Genomic DNA, 21398 nt, shown 5'->3' on the forward strand with positions numbered 1-21398 from the left:
CAATTTATTTCTCAATCTAAAAGCCATCGAATAACTGAAAGGGTTCATTTCTTGAGCTGAACATTTTTGATGAAACTGATTGTGAATATTAAGTGCATGTATTGACCTACTTACTGTTTTATGTCACTTATTTTGTCAGTGTACTCATGATTATTGATAAGTTGTTGCTTGCAGGAGCCATGGTGACCTCAAACGTAATCTTGTAATATGCTTTACCAGGGCCTGCATGGAATCCTGGAACACGAGGGAAGCGGAGTTCTTGGGGTTCGTCATTGTCCCTTTTTTGTTGCTTTGATTTTAGTTATTGTATGTGGATGTCATGTGACTTTGAGCCTGATTTATTTAATTATGGTTGTCTTGTTTGTAGTTTTGTATTTGGTGGTAATAGCAATGGTGGTAGAATGAATTATGATGGAAGGGAAGTAGACCAGCTGATGCTGCATTGATTCATCTGTGTAATGTTTGATTATTTTGTTTTTTTCATTATGTATTCAGAACTTTGTGAAAGTTTAACAAGTCAAGGACATCCCAAAACAACTCATGTTCACGTTTCCTGTTCCTTTTGGTCGTAGTTGCTCATGGATGGGACTCATACCCTTTTTCCACTTTAGAAATTTTGGAACAATATGGCTAAAGCCCAGTCGAGCCAAGAGGTTTCTTATTATTCCTTTATCGGGCCTAATCATGCTTGTTTTCCGGCCTAGCATAACCCGAACCCGAACCTAACTTTGGCCAGGGATGGCCCGTAAAATATGCAGCGGTCAGGCTGGATGGATTTTTTTGGGGGGGCATGGCTGAACGATCTTTATTTGTATGTCATGTATAACCAGTGTTCCTTGTCATGTCATGTTAATTATTTCATAGATGAAAAGCAACTTCAAGCTGAGTCAGACCAAAGCACACTGTCTACCCCGACCTCATTTACTATAGTGGGAAACAGGCATTTGTGACTGGATGTTAAGGAATCTCCCCACACCAACAAAAAAATCCACCGCAGACAGCCGTCATGACCTCCGAGTGGTTTATCACCGAGATCAATTTAATGCACTTGCCTACCAATGCGTTGTCAGCAGGGGGGTGGAAACACATGAACTTCAAGAGGAATTACCTTGGAGTTTGTTATCCCATCTGCAATGTGAACGTTTATAATCCTGTGTCATCTTTACCTCTGCCACTGAAGGTGGAGGGAGGTTATATTTTCATGCCTGTCTGTTTGTCTGTCTGTTAGTCTGTGCGCAGGATATCTCAAAAAGTTATGGACGGATTTGGACGAAATTTGGTGGGCAGGTTCAGGTCTGCCAATGATGAATTGACTCGATTTTGGTGAAGATACGAATCCGGATATGAGAATTTAAAATTTTTACAAGTGATTTTTCACAATTGAGAGATGGTGCCAAAAAAACGATATATAGTACGATATCTCAAAATGTTATGGATGAGTTATGACAAAACTTGATGGATGAGTTAGGTAGGTGACAAGAACAAGCCGATTCGATTTTGGTTCAGGTCCCGGTTGTCTATCGGTGGAATACAAAACGTAAACTCATCAGCTTGGTGGAGGTTTGAGCTCCACTGAGTGCAGTTCTAGTTCAAGCTGTGGCACAGTGATATATTTATGTTCATGAAGCTCTTTCCTGTTCTTTAGATCAAATTTGTTTTGCCTGTGTGCTTCCTCTTCTTCATGCCATACCTCTTTATCCTATCTATCATATTGTCCATGTGTGCATAATGGATAATATGACAGTATGACATGATGGACAATGTGTACCCACGTTTCAATTATGTTCTCACATTCTCATTTATTTCTAATTTTTGTTTGTTTGTTACATTTCAGAATTTTTGTGATGCTGAATTAAGCTCATTCTCGTTTCGCTGGTTTGTTTCAGTGTCCAGCGGACTGTCCCTCTGGCCTTGTTGGACCACCAGGTATACCAGGAAGAAAGGTAGGAAACATAACAAACAAATTATGAGTTCCATCTGGCAAAAAACAGAAAGTTTTGTTCAGTTGTTAACCAATACAGTGTTTAGGGGTCACTGGTCAAGTGATACTCAGGCACAGGTGATAGTGGTACATCCCGGAGATCGGGCTTACGATAGCCCATAAAATTGATGAACCTTCTTGAAGTGGTTGTCATGCTTCCAGTTTATATTCACAGTCCCCACCTCTCAGCTGTCTTTCCCATTATATAAATGTATGTTCACCAGCTCATTAGATTGATTTTTGAGTGAATGTTTAAAGTGAGACCAAAATAATATTTTGAATATGGGTAGGTGCTTCCATAAGAGATCGCAGACATATTGGTTAGATTTGGCTGCCAGATCCCTTACCGACATGAAGTTTCTGTGTGTCTGTGGTTTTGTTACCAGGGTCACACAGGCTACAAGGGTGATCTCGGAGAGGATGGAAAGAAAGGAAGTCCAGTAAGTATTAACATGAGAACAAACCCTATCCTTTCCCATTAGTTCCAACAGTATACACATCAACTTGAACTGAAATTATTATCGCTTCATTGTTTATTACAGAAATTGTCACTTCCTTTTTTTATATACCTTGTCCAGGCTCGTGTGAGAGCGAACACACAACGCACAGCAAGGGGGGCATGAGACAAGAGTGGCGGGAGTGGGAAGGACAAAAGGACAGTGGGGAACAGAGACATTAGGAGATCTGTGTAAGGGAGAGGGATGGGGCGGGGAACATGGGGAATACAAGATGGACATTACAGGGAATTTCAGGAAGGAAAACAGGGAATTTGAAGGAGGTGGGCTTGGGTGGATTATCAGGGGGTAGAAAAGATCAAGGATTTGGATGGGGGATGATAAGAGGTGGTGGTGAACAGCTGTTTTGAAGGCCTGGAGGGAAGAATGGGATTGAATAGAGTGAGGGAGTTTATTCCAAAGGTGGGATGAAAGAGTAAAGGTGAGCAGTGATTCGTGATTTTGGTAGTTTTACCAGAAGGGGGTTGTTGGCGGACCTTGAGCATCCTGCGGAAATGTGGTGGGTACAAATCGCAGAGAGAGCAGGGGGGGAGGCTGAAGAGGAGACTGTAGAGGATAGAAAGACCACTGACCAGCCTGCGGTGAGAGAGTGAGAGGCCCAAAGACTCAGCCTCATTGCGGGAGATGCCAATGATCCGAATTGCCTTGGTTTCCACAGCGTGAAGCTGAGAAAGGGGAGAGCAGTATTCCATCAGGCTGCGGACGAAAGCTTTGTAAGTGGTCATGAGCTCAGGTGGGCGGTGGAAAGACATTGCATGACGGAGGATTCCCAGTCGGCGACTGGCTTTGGAGGCGAGGTTTGAAATGTGGCTTTCCCAGGAAAGGTCACGGCAGATAGTGAGACCCAGAAGCTTGAAAGAAAGGACTTCTTCCAGAGGATTGTTGAGAAAATGGATGGGGGGGGTTTTCAAAACGATCCTTTCGGAGAGACATAGTGAGAGTGTGAGATTTGTCCGGATTGAAAGACATGTTCTACTTGTTGGATCAGTTTGTGATTTTTATCCAGATCTGCAGTGAGCGAAGAAGCTGCTGCTTGCCGGTCTGAGGGATGACCGATGGTACGGCAGAGGGTGGAGTCATCAGCAATTTATTGCTGTTATTGTCGCAATATTTATGACATTATTTATGACATTAGTTATTGTCGCTTCCTTATTTATTACATAAATTATTATCGCTTCATTATTTATTACATAAATTATCATCGCTTCCTTATTTATTACATAAATTATTATCGCTTCTTTATTTATTACGTACATTTTATTGCTTCCTTATTGATTACATAAATTATTATCGCTGCCTTGTTTATTACATAAATTATTATCGCTGCCTTGTTTATTACATAAATTATTATCGCTTTCTTATTATTCCATAAATTATTATCGCTTCCTTATTTATTACATTTATTATTATCGCTTCCTTATTTATTACATATATTATTGTCGCTTCCTTATTTATTACATAAATTATATTATTATCGCTTCCTTATTTATTACATATTATATTATTATCGCTTCCTTATTTTTTACGTACATATTATCGCTTCCTTATTGATTACATAAATTATTTTTGATTGCGTATTTATTACATAAATTATTGTTGCTTCCTTATTTATTATATATATTATTATTGCTTCCTTATTTATTACATCAAATATTATGGCTTCCTTATTTTTACATACATTGTTGGCGTTTCCTTATTAATTATAAAAATTATTATCCCTTCCTTATATATTACATACATTGTTAGCGCTTCCTTATTTATTACATACATTGTTGGCGCTTTCCTTATTTATTACATAAATTATTGTCGCTTCCATATTTATTATGTAAATTATTGACGCTTCCTTAATTATTACATTAATTTTTTTCGCTTCCTAAATTATTACATAAATTATTATCGCTTATTTATTACATAAATGATTATCACTTCCTTTTTGATTATATAAATTATTTTTGATTCCGTATTTATTACGTAAATTATTATTCCTTCCTTATTTATTAGAAAATTATTATTGCTTTCTTATTTATTATCGCTTACGTATTTATGACAAATTATTTTCACTTTCTGATTTATTACATAAATTATTATCACGTCGTTATTTGTTGCATAAATTATTATCGCTTCCGTATTTATTGCATAAATTATTATCGCTTCCTTATTTATTATATTAATTATTGTCGCTACCTTATTTATTCCATAAATTATTGTCGCTACCTTATTTATTACATTAATTATTGTCGCTTCCTTGTTTATTACATAAATTATTATCGCTTCCTTATTTATTACATAAATTATCACTTCCTTATTTATTACTTAAATTATCACTTCCGTATTTATTACATAAATTATCACTTCCTTATTTATTGTATAAATTATTATCGCTTCCTTATTTATTATATAAATTATTATCTTCCTTATTTATGACATAAATTATCTTCCTTATTTATTACATAAATTATTGCTTCCTTATTTATTGCATATATTATTGTCGCTTCCTTATTTATTACATATATTATCGCTTCCGTATTTATTACATAAATTAATATCGCTTCCTTATTTATTACATTTATTATTATCGCTTCCTTATTTATTACATGTATTATTATCGCTTCGTTATTTATTTCAAAAATTATTATCGCTTCGTTATTTATTTCAAAAATTATTATCGCTTCCTTATTTATTATGTAAATTATTGTCGCTTCCTTATTTATTATGTAAATTATTTTCGCTTCCTTATTTATTATGTAAATTATTGTCGCTTCCTTATTTATTTCATAAATTATTATCGCTACCTTGTTTATTACATAAATTATTGTCGCTTCCTTATTTATTATGTAAATTATTGTCGCTTCCTTATTTATTTCCTAAATTATTATGGCTTCCTTATTTATTGCATATAAATTAGTGTTGAGGCCCTGTGTTGGAGTATTTGATGAGAAGGTGGTGCTGAAGCCTTGCTGTGGCAGTATTTCATGAGAGGATAGTGCTGTGGGCCTGTTGTAGCACTATTTCATGAGAGGGAAGTGCTGAGGCCCTGTTATAGCAGTATTTGATTAGAGGGTAGTGCTGAGGCTCCATTTCTATCGGAGTATTTCATGAGAGGTAATGCTTCTTGTTCTTTCATCGGCACTACATGGCTGTGGGTTGCTTCATTTGCTAGTGGGGAGTAGGTGGTATGGATGTGGCAGCTGTGCCACTGATGCAGTTCTTCCTGTAGGTCAGAACAGGAATTTGTTCTTGGTGCCAGCAATAGCTCGCCAACTCTTTGCAAAGGGCACTATGGGATCTTTCATGTTCACAAACTAATGCTGCCACAGGGGACGCCCATGTTAACGTCCATCCGAGAGATGGCACACTCATTGATGAATCACCCTCCTTGTGAAACACACCAGGATGACAGTTTGCAGCTTCACCAAGATTTAAACTCAGTTGAGGCAGCTCAGAAGCGAGTGTGCATACCTCGAGGCTATCTTGCCAGGGTAGTGTTGAGGCCTCATTTATATGTAGGAGTATTCAGCGAGAGTGTAGTGCTGATGTCCTGTTTGTAGGAGCATTTAATAAGAGGGCAGCATTGAGTATCTGTGTATAAGAGCATTTGGTAATAGGACAGCACCGAGGCTCCTTATTATTTATATAGTATTTGAGGAAGTTGATTAAAGTTGCATCGCTGACTCCGGTTTTACCAGAGTGTTTACCGCTTATTATATTTACAAACGTTCCCTCGTAGCTGCTTTCAAGAAATATAAATCCATCAAATACTCTCCTTTTATCCTTCAACCATCCTGTTGCTTCGTCAAAAATAGCAAATGAATAAGTGTCTTGTAGTCTTGTTGGCTTTGTCTGCTTCTCTTGTCTGATTTGTCCCAACATCCTAACGAAAATGTTCTCCAGGGATCCCAATGGAAAGTGTCCTCTTTGAGTCATAATACAGGACTCCATGAGTCCGCAGTTGTTTTTACTTTAGCCTTGTGAAAAGTACCCAATGTGAGTCTAATAGGATGACCTATAGTAGGATACTTTACGATTGGACACTTTAGCAAGGTTATACCTATTTGACTCTTGTTTGTCCATCTTACCCAGTCACACCCAACTGTCCCTGGACTCTGTGTCCTTTTCTTCTGACAAGGTGGAGAGCTTGCTATCAAACCTCGACTCTGATTCTGAATCCGGTCCAGACAGCATCAGCCCACATGTCCTAAAAACCTGCTCATCTGCTCTTGCTCACCCTCTCTCTGTTCTATTCACCCTCACATTTGCTGAAGGTCATCTGCCACCTGCTTAGAAATCAGCAAACATTACCGCTCTGCATAAGAGAGGTGCAAAAACAGATCCCTGCAAAAACAGACCAATCAGCCTTCTCCCAATCATCAGCAAGGTTATGGAATCCATCATGACTTCAGACATTAAATCCTTCCTCTTCTCCAATGGCTTGATTTCCGATTATCAATTTGGATTCAGACCAGATCATTCTTCCCTGAATATGATGCTTCTGCTCTCCCAACAATGGATGGAAGTACAATGGATGGAGGTATTATGGTATCCAAGGCCATCTCCACTCATGGCTCACAGACTTCCTTTCCTGTCGCAGCCAACGTGTGGCCCCAAATGGAGTTCTCTCATTCCCTCTTCCTATCCAGGCTGGAGTTCCTCAAGGCAGCATTATGGGCCCTGTTCTTTGTCTGGTTTTCATCAATGAGCCCTCTGACTCTCTGGAAAATCCTCTTTATCTCTTTGCTGATGACTGAGCCCTCTGTCGTACCATCTGTCATCCCTCAGACCAGCAAGCAGCAGCTTCTTCGCTCTCTGCAGATCTGGGTAAAATCCCAAACTGGTCCAACATGTGGAACATGTCTTTCAATCCTGACAAATCTCACACTCTCACTCTGTCTCTCCAAAAGGACCGTTTGGAAACCCCCCCATCTACTTTCTCAACAATCCTCTGGAAGAAGTCTTTTCTTTCAAGCTTCTGGGTCTCAATATCTGCCATGATCTTTCCTGGAAAAGCTACATTTTCAAGCTGGCCACCAAAGCCAGTCGCGACTGGGAATCCTCCCTCATGCAAAGTCCTTCCTCGGCCCACCTGAGCTCCTGACCACATACAAACCTTTCGTCTGCAACCTGATGGAGTACTTCTCTCCCCTCTGGGCTGGTGCTCCTGCCTCTCACCTTTCTCAGCTTCATGCTGTGGAAACCAAGGCATTTATGATTATTGGTCGCAAGCCTGGTGTTGGCTTTGTGGTTTGGGTGGCGTCTTGGGATCCTAGGGTCCTGAGTTCAAGCCCCGTTGGCCACTGAATTAATACACCAGGGGGTTGACTCAGCCTGTCATCATTCCGAGGTCGGCGAAATGAGTACCAGTGTGCTGGTGGAGGGGCACTGCATCCGCGATAGTCACGCTTCCAAGAAATGATAGCTACCCCGGCAGCCAAGCTGCCATACACAAGAACAAGAAGAAGGTTTATTTGTATTACCCGTTATGAGGCTGAGTCTTTGGGCCTCTTACTCTCTCACCGCAGGCATGTCGGTGGTATTTTTGTCTTCTACCATCTCCTCTCCAGTCTTGCCTTCCCCCCCCCCCTGCTCTATCTGCGATATGTATGCAGGGCGCTGAATGTCCACCAGCACCCCCTTCTGATAAAGCCACCAAAATCACGAATCACTGCTCACCTTCACTCTTTCATTCCTCTTTTTCCCTACCTTTGGAATAAACTCCCACACTCTCTTCAATCCCTTTCTTTCCTCCAGGCCTTCAAAACAGCTGTTCACCACCACCTGTTATCTTCCCCCATCCAAAACCACGATCTTTTCTACCCCCGTTAATCCATCCCAAACCCACCACCTTCAAATTCCCTGCTTTCCTTCCTGAATGTCCCTGTAATCTCCATCTTGCATACCCCATGTTCCCCACCCCATCCCTCTCCCTTCCACAGATCTAATGTCTCCGTTCCCCACTGTTTTGTCCTTCCCACTCCCGCCCCTCTTGTCTCCTGCCCCCCTTGTTGTGCATTGGGTGTTAGCTCTCATATGACCCTCGACAATGTATGCAAAAAAAAGAAATCTCTAATCTGCCTGTTTATGTTGTCAGTGCATTGAGCTTCTCATCCTTCCTTTATCCAGCTCTTTCATGAGCCTCAAACTTCCTTCCTAGAAAACGTTGTTGTGTTGAGGATATATTGAGTTCATTGCCAATTTCCTGGATAGTTTTCCTTGCATGTGGAACCCAATCTGAACCTTTGCTTTGAATTGTTGAATTGCTCTCTAAAAACACTAGATACACATGTAAAATAATATTAGAGTTTAATCTTTCCTTAGATTTTGAATTCCCTTTACTCAGCAGGCAAATGTTGAAAAAACAAAGGTAAGAAGAACAAAAACAAACAAAGAAAAAATGAATGTGTTGTTGGTTTGATGGACTTGCATTATGCTTTCCAGGGCTTGCCTGGTCCTCTGGGAATTACTGGCCCAGACGGGACTGTGGGATTACAGGTGAGACACGTGATGTGATGTACGACGTTACTTCCTCGTCCATTTTTTTGTGTTTTGTGATTACTTTTATCAGGTGACTACCATTTGGAAGATGTTGAGCAACTAGTTATGTGATTGCCTGTTTTATAAATTCCTGATTGCCTGTTATAAGATAAGTGGTTTGTGATTGCCTGATGTAAGATAAGTGGTTTTGATTGATTGTTGTAAGATAAGTGGTTTGTGATTGCCTGATGTAAGATAATTGCTGTATGATTGCTGGTTTTATGAGTTTTCTGATTGTCTGTTGTGAGATAAGTGGTTTCTGATTGCTTGTTTTGACATATTTTTATTCTTATTCCTATGCAGCTGCTCTCTGTTTGCCTGTTCCTGAACAAGTTCTCTCTGCTTCATTTTGTACATCTTTTCTCTGATTGCCTGTTAATGTACAGCTCTTAAGTCATCTTGCATCCTTACTCTTGATATTGTCTCTCCACCACGCGGAGCCCACTCACCAAGCAGGCTCCTTGTTCACCTCATTTGTCCATCCATAATCCCATGTCTGCCTGTTCCGTACTATCCCAAAACTGTCCCACTGTCAATTCACACTGTCTCCATGCCATAGTTTGTCATCTTGCTCTTCCACATGCCTTCATTTTGTGTCTGTAAAGAGTTGCTGTGTGATTGATACCAATGCTCACTGTGGCAGGGTGAACGTGGACCAAGAGGCCAACCCGGATTAACAGGAATGGTGGGAGAGATGGTGAGAAAATCACAAAAGGAAATCCTTACACCGACATTGATCGGAACCAGGACATGTTTTTCCGTAATCTATGTGTATCATTTGTGTCTAACGGCGTTATTAAGCATTGTGTTTGGTAGAAATGGGGATTTAAATAATACAATGTTTCCCCATTGACAAGTCTTGGACAAATCGATAAATGAAAAAGTAGTAAAAGTACCTAATGTATTAATTACATTGATCATAAATGCTGTTGATACCAAACAAATAACATGTTTTATCATCAAACTGTCAGCGTCCTTACTCCATGATGCAGCATCTATAGCACAAGAAGATATAAGAAGGAACCAGATAGTGATTAAATTAATCATATAGATACAGCATATGAACTGTTTGAGAGTGTTGATAGAGAGTACAGGTGTGATGAGCCAAATGGCCTCCTTCTTCCAGGATGTCCAATCTTCGAGTGCAGCTCTTAGCAACTTGAATGAGTGCAACGTTTTGTCATTGAGCACCTTCCTTAGAATAGCATACAACTGGTATGGAAGAAAGTGAGGAAGGAGTTTTAAAGGGAGGAAAAAAAATGTTGACTTGTGAAGAAAGAACAGAGGAGTCAAGAAAATGCTTTAGAAAGATTAAATGCATCTCCACATGCATAATATGTATATGTGGGAAAACTACATACCCAGACCAAGAATCAAACCCAGGTCTATTGGTAAACCATACCAATTGCTCTGCCATTTGAGCTATCCGGGTTAAGCACCAGTTAAACAAGAAATTCTCCCACATATAGAAAAATCACTTTCTTTCCTCCACTGCTTCCAGCACACACCACCAACCATAGGAGCAGCGACAGGTTGTCCACAATAGGGTCTTCCCCCCATGGGGGAACAAATCCATATCCGCTATTATTACACCACAGGGGGCACGGCAATACAATTGTATGAATGAACAGGCAAACGTACATAATATGCATACGTGGGAAAACTACACACCCAGACCAGGAATCAAACCCAGGCCATCACTGCTCCTATGGTTGGGAGTGAGTGTCCTGGAAGCAGTGGTGGAAAGAGAGTGATGTTTCTATATGTGGGAGAATTGCTTTGCTTAGTTGGTGGGTCACACAGATAGAAACTCACTGGTGTGGTTTACAAGAGGACTTGGGTTTGATTCCTGAACTTGGTGTGTAGTTTTCCTACATATACATGTTATGTTTGTTTGCCTATTCATTTATATGCCATGAGCACCCTTTGGCTGTAATGGAGATTATTGTTTCAACCTGGCTGGCGTTATTTGTAGATGTTAAATATTCCATGGTGTCCTTCATGAAGAGTGGATGAGCAATGTTAATTAAAATTTCAAATTCCTGCTTTAACCTACAGGGAGCACTGGATCAGTCGCAGAGATGTGCTCTCAGTGATGATCCAACCAGCAGCCACAGGCTGAATATGAAATGATAAATGGACCCAATTAATCCCACCTTGTGGAATTAGCCGGGGAAAACTTTTGGCTCCAGTCTTTCACTAACCCAGCTAGCCAGGCCCTCTGTTCAAATGTGGGAATTTGTAATTTGTTCAGGATGACAGTGATAACTCGCATACTCTTCGCGAAGGACACCGTGGGATCTTTAATGTCCACAAACTAAGGCTGGAAAATGGAACACTCAGTTTAACGCCTATCCGAGGGTCGGCACACACATTGATTAATTGCTCTACCTATGAAACACCAGAATGACAGTTTATAGCCGTGTTGGGATTCAAACCCAGGTGAGACGGCTAAGAACCAAGTTTGCATTACCTCTCGGGCTGAGGCTATCCTGCAAGCCTCATTTACTTCGTGTCAACAAATAAATTCTGAACTCGTTTGGGTGAGAACTACTTATGAATTAGAATCAAACATAAGGTTTCCCATTCACAGAAGCCCAAACCTGGATCATCAGGTGAGTATGGGGCAGCAATTTTAATTGGTCTTGAATCAGTTAGCATGAGATTCTGGTCAGTTGAAACCTATAAATCTTGCCCCAATTAATCCAGAAGTCGTTGGTGGAGGGGAATAATTATAGGAGATGGAATAAGGCCAAAAAATTTTTTTTAGAAAACAGATAAGTCTGCAACAACTTTAGGATGGGATGAAAAGACCTTTTTATTTAGAGTTAAGGCTCATGGAGGAGCGAGAACAAAGGACAGAGCAGGATGTAAGAAAACAAAAAGGACAAGTGGAAAGAGGGGAGTGGCAACATGCCAACATTAGGGTAGAGGTACAAAATAGAGGGAGACCTGGAGGGACAAAGGATATAGGGAAGAACGAGAGCAAGGAGAGGGAGGTGACATGGAAATAACAAGAGGAAGGAGAGGGGGATGACACGCGAAGAACAAGAAGGAGAGGAGAATTACATGGGAAGAACAAAATCAAGGAGAAGGTAATTACATGGGAAGAACAAGAGCAAGGAGAAAGGGGTAACATGGGAAGAACAAGAGCAAGGAGAGGAGAATTATATGGGAAGAACAAGAGCAAGGAGAGGGGGATGACTTGTGAAGAACAGTATCAAGGACAAGGGGATGACACAGGGGATGAATGAGCTGGTTTCAAGTACAAGCTCTTTATCACAAAAGTGGAAGAGAAGCAGAAATGGAACAAAGATACTCAAGAGAAGGGGTATGGGAGTGGCAGGGGCGGGTTGGCCAGATAACTTGAAAACCCCAAAGGAGGTGGGCTTGGGAAGGATTAACGAGGGTAGAAAAAAACATGGGGTATGGTTGGTGGATGACCTGAGATAGGGTGAACAGCTGTCTTGATGTACTGGAGGGAAGAATGACATTGAATAGATTGAGGAAGTTGTTTCCATGGGCAAGAGGAAAGAGTAACAAATGAGTGGATGTGATCATTGAGTCTGTATTTTGGGAGTTTCACCAGATTAACATGCCGAGGTTAAGAAAATTGCATCGAATGAGACCATCAACCTACGAAACATACGGTATTTGTTTTTCCGCACTTACCCTTTTACGCTCACACGTGAGTGGCAGGATAGCTGAGAGGTACACACACTCATTTGTGCTGTCTAGCCTGGATTTCAATCTCGACCCAGCTGCGAACTTTCATCCTGGTGTTTCACATACAGGGTGATCAGGCATTCATTTGTGCATCGTCCATTGGGATGGCATTGAGCCAGAAGACCTGTCTGCCAGCACTGGTCAATGTAAAATATCTTAGTGTCCTTCATGAAGAGTGGCAAGTTTTATCACTGGTACCCTGGACAAATTACAAATTCCTTTCCAATTCACCTCCAGTCGAACCTTAGGGCTGCTCAGACAGTTTGTGAAAGACCTAGGCCAAAAAAGTTCCCTGTCTGACCATACAAGAAGATGGGAATGTAATTGGGCCCAGTAAAAATTGTTGACAGAGATTAGAGCCATTTTTAATTCTCAAATATGTTTGTGTTGTAATCTTCCAGGGTCACACTGGCATCCAAGGACCACGTGGAATTCCCGGAGAACCAGGGAAGATGGTAAGTTGCTGAGATGCTCATTTTGAAATGCAGTGCGCCTTTTAAAATGACTCGTTGGGCCCGTTGGTTGGTCCGTTGGACCAAATTTTCATTTGTCTTCACAGCCTTGTAGCATACCTGCCTGCTGTACTGCTGGAGCATTCGTTTGCCTTTCATCAAGCCCAGATGAGATTGGGCCAGGGCGCGGTTTATCCGTTCATTATTATTATTACCAAATTATACTACTATTATTATTGTTGTTAATATTATTTGTATTAATTAATATAAGGTTTGTTACAATGTTATGGGACATTTTCACAAAAGCGGGTCAGGTAACGGTAAAGAACAAATTCAAAAATCAACTTTCTTTGATATTCTTGAAATAGTGCTTGAACCCCTTATTAGGCCTAGAAAAATGTTCAAATGATGTCAGCAATGCAGGATCACCATAAGGGCCTCTGCACTGACTGGGGAATATATGCTTGATAAAAATTCTCGGACAGTCTTTACTGTTACCTGACCCGCTTTTGTGAAAATGTCCCATATCATAATTTTGTTATTTATTTTGTAAAGAGAATGCCATGCCATGGAAGGAAGGACCTATTAAGCTGCCCTGTACACCTTAACATGGCATCTATCTATAATTCCAGCAATCTGAGTGTGTGTGTGTGTGTGTGTGTGTGTGTGTGTGTGTGTGTGTGCGTGCGTGCGTGCGTGCGTGCGTGTCTGTGTGTCTGTGTGTCTGTGTGTCTGTGTGTCTGTGTGTCTGTGTGTCTGTGTGTCTGTGTGTCTGTGTCTGTGTCTGTGTGTCTGTGTGTCTGTGTGTCTGTGTCTGTGTCGTCTGTGTCTGTGTCGTCTGTGTCTGTGTCGTCTGTGTCTGTGTCGTCTGTGTCTGTGTCGTCTGTGTCTGTGTCGTCTGTGTCTGTGTCTGTGTCTGTGTCTGTGTCTGTGTCGTCTGTGTCTGTGTCGTCTGTGTCTGTGTCGTCTGTGTCTGTGTCGTCTGTGTCTGTGTCGTCTGTGTCTGTCGTCTGTGTCTGTGTCGTCTGTGTCTGTGTCGTCTGTGTCGTCTGTGTCGTCTGTGTCGTCTGTGTCGTCTGTGTCGTCTGTGTCGTCTGTGTCGTCTGTGTCGTCTGTGTCGTCTGTGTCGTCTGTGTCGTCTGTGTCGTCTGTGCCGTCTGTGTCGTCTGTGTCGTCTGTGTCGTCTGTGTCTGTGTCGTCTGTGTCTGTGTCGTCGGTGTCTGTGTCTGTGTCTGTGTCTGTGTCTGTGTCGTCTGTGTCTGTGTCTGTGTCGTCTGTGTCTGTGTCTGTGTCTGTGTCTGTGTCTGTGTCGTCTGTGTCTGTGTCTGTGTCTGTGTCGTCTGTGTCTGTGTCGTCTGTGTCTGTGTCTGTGTCTGTGTCGTCTGTGTCTGTGTCTGTGTCTGTGTCTGTGTCTGTGTCTGTGTCTGTGTCGTCTGTGTCTGTGTCGTCTGTGTCGTCTGTGTCTGTGTCTGTGTCTGTGTCGTCTGTGTCTGTGTCGTCTGTGTCGTCTGTGTCTGTGTCTGTGTCGTCTGTGTCGTCTGTGTCTGTGTCGTCTGTGTCGTCTGTGTCTGTGTCGTCTGTGTCTGTGTCGTCTGTGTCTGTGTCGTCTGTGTCTGTGTCGTCTGTGTCTGTGTCGTCTGTGTCTGTGTCGTCTGTGTCTGTGTCGTCTGTGTCTGTGTCGTCTGTGTCGTCTGTGTCGTCTGTGTCGTCTGTGTCTGTGTCTGTGTCTGTGTCTGTGTCTGTGTCTGTGGCCGCTGTTTCTCGGCAACCACTTGTCCGATCTAATTGAAACTTTCCAGGTATATTGTCGGGGCCCTGTGGATGTGCCTTTTCAAGGTTTGATATTAATCGGACAAGTGGTTCCCAAGTTATGGCCATTTATTTACCAAACCAATGACAGGACACATTGCTGCGTAGGAATGGCCGATGGGGAAAGGGCGCCATTTACTTACCAATGACAGGACACGTTGCTGCGTAGGCATGGCCGTTGGGGAAGAGATCCTCAGTTACCATTGACAGGACACATTGCTTGGCGTTTTGCACCTTTCCGCGTTCCCCATCACGGGTTACAACGTATGGACTTCCGGATAGCGATGACTTACTGTACTGTATTCTAATAATTTCTCGATTTCTTATGCGCATTTATAGATAAACATAATGCCCCAATCCAGTCGTCGTTTACGAGAGCGAAGGAACGGTCTGTGTGTTTGTTTGAATTTTTAAATTTTTTTTGCACGTACGGCCACACACATACGGGCACACACTAGTACATTTAAAACAGGGGAATTCTTCCGGGTGATTTTTAGTTAATTAGCTTAATCAACTCAGGAGATCATGATGATCATTTTGGTGTATGACATTCCACATCTTACCTTTTGTTTGGTTGGGGGGAGGGGGGGTTCTTAAGAGTTCTATAAAATAGCGTTCATAAACACAAGGTTGACACGGTGCAGTGAGAGCTGGTGTCAAGGGACGATCGTAACTGGATATTTGCCATCATGATGGAGTTTTATAGACCAGACGTTTCGGCAGGAAAGTTGCCTTCTTTGGTGGCGAGGAGAAGGAGAAAGGGGACCAGATGAGCTCGTCACAAAATCCTCCTCAGTACCCTTTCTTCTTCTTCTCCTCCTCTTCCCTTTACAAGGGGTGAGGTCCGATGGCACCATTGCACCAAGCTTCTGCCCTGCCTTGACCACAATACTCCTCCACCTCGCTTTGTCCTCAACCAACTCTCTCCACTCTCCAACCATCCCTACCTTATGTATATCCCTCCTCACACAGTCCTCCCATCTCAACCATGGTCTACCTCTTTTTCTCCTACCTTTTTACCCTCAACCTATCCGCTCTCTTTGCCATTCACACTTCCCCCCATTACATCTGCACAAGTGTCTAGCCCAGCCCATCTCAGCCGGAATTTCATCAATCACCCCGTCAACCCCATCCGATAATCACGATAAAGATAACTCATCAAACTCATCTGATAATTATCCTCCTCAATATAAATAAATAAATAAATAAATGCACAAATAATGCAAACCATGTTTTTTTTAATCATCAGCTTGTGTGATATGATGAACACGACATCTTCAATGACTTGATGCTAAACCTGAAAGAGATAACAAGGTCAACATCACCAGTTATTATATTAACGGTCCTTGGACATGTACCAACTGTTTTCTGATGTTTTATTTTTCCCTAGGGTGTGACGGGGCCCAAAGGAGCTGTAGGGTTCATTGGTGAGCGGGGAGATGCGGTGAGTGATGCAGGGCTGAGACTATGCTGTACTCTTTAACTCCATGACACATTAATTATTCTGATCATATTCCATCACCTCACGAGATCACCACTGACCCCTGACCTCACTCGACACCAATGTTCATCTGTCGTTCTATTTCCCACCCTCCTCTCGACCCAGGGCGCCATTGGCCCAAAAGGTCTCCCCGGCCTTGTAGGGCCCAAGGGTGAGCAGGTGAGCCCAATGATGTACTTCTTGAACTGCCTGATACAATTTGATCCAGCTCCGCCATGTTCAGGAGTTCATCCTTATTATCTCTCTTTTACTTATTCTCTGCATATCCACCTTTCCACTTATCCCCCCTTTTTCCTGTCATTTCTTTTTGTCATCTTGCTTCATTATCCCCAACCTTAATCTAACTCGCATCCTCTTAAATCTCTCACTTACCCTTGTTTTTTCAATTGTCTCTGTATTTTTGCAGGGAATGAATGGAATTGATAGGACAGATGGGCTTCCCGGCCACAATGGTCCTCAGGTAACCTCTTACCTATTTCATCCTTCCTCTTCCTCAATCTTTATTTCCATTAACCCTCCTCCTGAATCCTAAGTTTCTTGTGTTCTTATTCTTCCTCATCTTAATCTTCTTCTAAATCTTTCTCACCCTCATGCTAAATTGCTAATAAAACCTATGCCCCTTAGAAGCATATGGCTACAATAATTTATAGTTTTGAGAAATATGACTCTGACGTTTGTCCAATGATGAAATTGCCACAAATGATGGTTTGGTTTGGTTTTCAGACAATAAAAAAAGGGGATGTGATGTAACACTGGTGTTTAACCTGTTTGAGGAAAATTTTAATGATTGTGGATCATTCCCCCATTTATGTTATTGTTGTTACAGCTGTTGTTACTATTGTTGATGGGGTTTTTATTGGGGGTAGATTTTTGAAATGTGCATCCATTGGTCTGACAGCTGCCGCACCACACCCGCATCTGTCGCTTGACTCCATCCACCATAGCACCCAGACAAAAGTATATGGTGACCATCTTGTTTCTCTGGTGGGCCTAACACATTTGGTCTGCAGGCCTCTGCTGATCAAACACTGTCCAGCTTTATCGCATCAGATTTCCATTGGTTTTGTTTGGGTCACGTGGTAATCGCAATGAGGGACCCCAAAATATCTAATCATATGTCGAATAAAAATTATTCGTAAGGGTTAATCAAGCCTGTACACGCTTCCCTAAAATACAAAGAAGCATTACGTAATTTTTGAACGGCTCCATGTTGGGGTTAAACAATCTGCGACCAGATGACGAATCAGCTCATTCTGATATAACCGTGGCGGAGGGTGACATGGATGAGAAGTGTCAAGTTAATGTTTTAATAGCGCATTAAATGTGCATTTCCCAATCGGTACGTTACTGGATTTTGTCGCAGGGGTCATTCTTGCTTGTATACAAAAATGAAGGCTCATGGAGGAGTTAAACGAGAGAGAAGCAGCAGGCTCACAGACTGACAATCGGATCAACAGGGGAACAGGGAACCAAAGATATCATGTATGAATGGGTGATAGGAAAGGGGTGCAAGGAGGGGGAGGGTATGAGAGAAAGTGTGTGGTGGTGATGGGCAACACTCTTAAACAACCAAAGGGAAGGGCACAAGACAACGGATATGGGGAGTCATTTCCAGAGCTGAGAGAATAGAAGGATGAAGTGATAGAGGTGAGTGACGAGCTTCGACTTGGGAAGGGTAAACAGGTGGCCTTGTGGAGAGGGCAGGAGGAGTGAGGCCATAGAAAACCGAGAGTCCACCAACCAGCCCGGAGTAGCAGACTTTTGCCGAGAGGTGTCAGTAACCCAGAGAACCTTGGACTGCATTGCCTGCAGTTGAGCAGAATGGAAAACATCCGCATAAGTCCAGGGTGGGACCCATATTCCGTGATACTTCCTTCGACACTGTAATGAGCTCTGAAGAGCTCAGAAAGGGGTGAGCTCTTTAGAGAATACTGAGGTGTCAGCTGTTGGGCCTCAAAAGCCAGTTTGGAGATGTGGTCCATCAAAAACAGGCTGTGACAGATTGTGGGGCCTAGTAGCTCCAACGACTGTCTCTTTTCCAGGGGGTTAGCCTGAGAAGTAAACTAGTGCATTTGAAACCTGGTCTTTTCGGAAGGACTGAGTGAAAGCATGGAATTTCTTTCCATTGAAAGATGGAGTTTTCTTTTTATGGAATGGAATGGTTCTTTTGAGTTGGGTCATGATGTGTGCAAAGTGGAGCAACACCTGCTGAGATCAACTAGAGAGAACAGCTTGAGTTTTTTTTCTCTAAAGTTTGAAAATAATTGTAACTTTCACTCGGACTACTTCCTTCATAATCAAGAATGAAATTAAGGATTTTATAGTACAAAGCCGAACAACCATGTATTGTATGTTTAAACAATAATAATATTTACAATATTGTAATATGTATGTTTTTTATACTTCCACTTGTTGTGGTGGCATGAATTTATGCTTTCAACTGGCAATGATCATCAGTGCATTGCCACTGCTACCAAGTATGGGGGTACCACTGATAAAATGCCCCAATTACCAGTTCATTGGTACTCATTTCACCAACCTCAGAAGGTTGGATGACAGGCTGAGTCAACCCCACCTGGTATCAATTTAGCAGCCAACAGGGCTCAAACTCAAGACCCTCAGATCCCAAACCTGCCACCCTTACCACTAATCCAACACCAGGCTTATTAATAACCAGGCAACACCAGGATAAATAATAATCGTTATCAACATCATCAGGACACAATGCAGTGCAACAATGTGATAAATTCCCTTTTGTAATCCACTGCAGGGAGAACCTGGAAAGCATGGAGAAACTGGCCCTGCTGGAGAGAAAGGCTTGTCGGTGAGGCCTGGCAGTCATTTTATTGTTTGTTTTTTTCCAATAATTCAACATTCTTTATTTCCAGAATGTCATCTGCTTCATTTCTACTTTGTCATTCATTGTAAGCTTTTGCACTGGAGCAACATAGTATTTCAATGCATTATTATGTGTGGATCCCCATGTGTGGAACCCGTGGGTTTCAACAGGTTGGAGGAAGTTTTCCCAGAACTCAAAATCTCCACCTCCTTTTTGGTAAAGGATCATGACTCATGAACCAAACTGTGAAACTTCGTTCTCATAGCCTTGTTCCAAGGGTTCTTTTCAAAATCTTCAATGAACCACTGACAGCCTCCACTTGTAGCTCGTTTGTAGTGATATTCCCTGGAATGTTTTCTAAATACTCAGGAAGGGTTTTCTTTATCATTCCTTTAGCTCCAACTCTTGGTTCACGAGCACCAGCCAGAGTGACCACTATATTCGATATGTTGGGTAGCCGATCTAGTCGAAAAAAAAAAAATTCCAAATTTTTTTTTTTGACATTTGTTCTACCCTTATCATCAGTATTTAAAATGGCGATTTCGATGAAACTTGGTTGGTAGGTTCATACCATGACCTAGTTGTGTGCAAATGAGAACCGTTGCTATGGACACCACCGTTGCCTAGCAACAGGACTTTGAAATTTTTTCTGTTTAGTCGATCCAGTCGAAAAAAAAAAAATAATTGATCTACCCTTATTATCAGTATTTCCGTCGATATGTTGGGTAGTCGATCTCGTCGAAAAAAATAATTTTTCAAAAAAAAAATTTTTTTTTAATTTGTTCTACCCTTATTATCAGTATTTCCGTCCATATGTTTGTCTGTCTGTCTGTCTGTTGGGTAGTTGATCTAGTCGAAAAAAAAAACAATTCAAAAATTATTTTTTTTTGAGATTTGTTCTATCAATATCGACTGTATCTATCTATTATCAGTATTTAAAATGGCGATTTCAGTTAATACAATGGCGATTTCGATGAAACTTGGTTGGTAGGTTAATACCATGACCTAGTTGTGTGCAAATGAGAACCGTTGCTATGGACACCACAGTTGCCTAGCAACGGGACTTTGAAATTTTTGAAAAATCAAAAAAAAACATTTTTTTCTAAAATCGGGCCATGAGTGACCGTGGGCAGTACATTCAGCTATATTGTAAAAAACTTCCAGCCGGATCCTATGAAAACTGTCGGAGAAGATAGACTTTGAATGAACCCTGGTCAAAAACAATAAAAAAACAAGTTTGTTATATCTCAGAGACTATGAGTCAGATATACATGAAACTGGTATGGTCTGTTCATGGTATGTCCAAGTTATTTGTGAGAAAGAACCGTTGCTGTGGACCCCTCCGTTGCCTAGCAACAGCCTAAAAACCTCTAAATGTGGGGGTATTTTAATGAAAAAACAAGCTGCAGCATTAACCCTTGAAGCTGGAATCATGAATTTTCTTGTGCTTAATCCTCAGGTCATTCCCCATCGAACAGGCCCATCGCGTCAGGTTATATTGGGTAGTCGACTACCCATGTCCACCTACCGGCTTGTCTGTGTGTCTGTCTGTCCAGAGCATAACTCCGTGGACTTTGATCCGATCTTGATGAAACTTGGTTATGTGGTCGATATCAATTTCTAGTTGTGTTTTCCTGGATGCGGGCATGCTCCACCTATTGTGGGCGGAGCCACGCCCAAAAAATAGCCATTTTTAGAGGGTAGTCGGATTAAAAATCTATCTTCTCCCAGGGAATTGACTGAATGGAATGGCTTCTTCGGTATTTGAATAGCAAAATGAATTATCTAAAACTTGTCGTTGTCCGATTTTTCATTTTCATCTCAAGGTCACAAGGTCAAAAACTTAGAAAATTGCGAATTTTGACATAAAAATCATACGACCACCCAAACTTTGAGAGCGAGGATGACAATATTTTTATGCATAATCTTGAGGTCATTCCCCACCTAAAGTCTTATGAAACAATTTTGCTCTATCTCGAACACCTTGCCCATGGCGGCCCCTTCAAGTTTGTTTTTACGCTGATTTTATCAAAGTATGGATAATCCG

At 41.7% G+C, this 21398-nt stretch overlaps 1 protein-coding gene across 4 annotated transcripts in view; it reads left to right on the forward strand.

Moving 5' to 3' along the window:
* LOC147009889 (uncharacterized) overlaps positions 1–21398 on the forward strand; it is a 177921-nt gene that overhangs the window by 134795 nt on the left and 21728 nt on the right. For all 4 annotated transcript variants that reach the window (XM_085861485.1, XM_085861484.1, XM_085861483.1 and 1 more), the window contains 10 exons: positions 220–264; positions 1887–1943; positions 2368–2421; positions 8929–8982; positions 9668–9721; positions 13152–13205; positions 16402–16455; positions 16618–16671; positions 16919–16972; positions 19283–19336. In XM_085861485.1, the coding sequence (XP_085717611.1) occupies positions 220–264; positions 1887–1943; positions 2368–2421; positions 8929–8982; positions 9668–9721; positions 13152–13205; positions 16402–16455; positions 16618–16671; positions 16919–16972; positions 19283–19336 (534 nt within the window). The remainder of the gene's footprint in view (positions 1–219; positions 265–1886; positions 1944–2367; positions 2422–8928; positions 8983–9667; positions 9722–13151; positions 13206–16401; positions 16456–16617; positions 16672–16918; positions 16973–19282; positions 19337–21398) is intronic.

Source organism: Eptatretus burgeri, chromosome 17 (genome assembly GCF_056783735.1).
Source record: "Eptatretus burgeri isolate ZD-2024b chromosome 17, Ebu_testis_v1, whole genome shotgun sequence".
Taxonomy (NCBI): domain Eukaryota; kingdom Metazoa; phylum Chordata; class Myxini; order Myxiniformes; family Myxinidae; genus Eptatretus; species Eptatretus burgeri.